This window comes from Dipodomys ordii, unplaced genomic scaffold (genome assembly GCF_000151885.1).
Source record: "Dipodomys ordii isolate 6190 unplaced genomic scaffold, Dord_2.0 Scaffold81, whole genome shotgun sequence".
Taxonomy (NCBI): domain Eukaryota; kingdom Metazoa; phylum Chordata; class Mammalia; order Rodentia; family Heteromyidae; genus Dipodomys; species Dipodomys ordii.
The window spans coordinates 2795622-2796093 of record NW_012267297.1 but is presented as its reverse complement, the minus strand read 5'-3'; the positions used below and the strand labels follow the sequence as shown (position 1 = coordinate 2796093).

At 69.5% G+C, this 472-nt stretch overlaps 1 protein-coding gene across 1 annotated transcript in view; it reads right to left on the bottom strand.

Moving 5' to 3' along the window:
• The window catches only part of Aebp2 (AE binding protein 2), a 36647-nt gene extending 36603 nt beyond the window's left edge, over positions 1–44 (bottom strand). The window contains exon 1 of the mRNA XM_013025053.1: positions 36–44. Coding sequence (XP_012880507.1) covers positions 36–44 — 9 coding nt within the window. The remainder of the gene's footprint in view (positions 1–35) is intronic.
• Between the last annotated feature and the right edge of the window lie 428 nt (positions 45–472).

Genomic DNA, 472 nt, shown 5'->3' with positions numbered 1-472 from the left:
GCCGCAGCCCTTCCCCAGGGCCAGCCCAACCAGGCCTGGCTCATCCCACGGAGCCACGTGTGCGCGCGTGCGCAGGCGCGAACGTGCCGCACGCTCACGGCAGCTGCGCAGACGGGGCCAGTCCGACCAGGTCTGGCTCATCGCACTGAGCATGCGCGAACGTGCCACTCCTAAGGGCACTGAGCACGTGCACACGCAAACCATGCCGCTCAGGGCGGCTGCGCAGACGGAGGCCTGGCTCATCGCACTGAGCATGCGCGAACGTGCCACTCACGGCGGCTGCGCAGACGCTCCCGTCCCACCACGCCTGGCTCATCACACTGAGCATGCGCGCACGTGCCACTCACTCGCGGCTGCGCAGACGCTCCCGTCCCACCAGGCCTGGCTCATCACACTGAGCATGCGCGCACGTGCCACTCACTCGCGGCGGCTGCGCAGACGCTCCCTTCCCACCACGCCTGGCTCATCACAC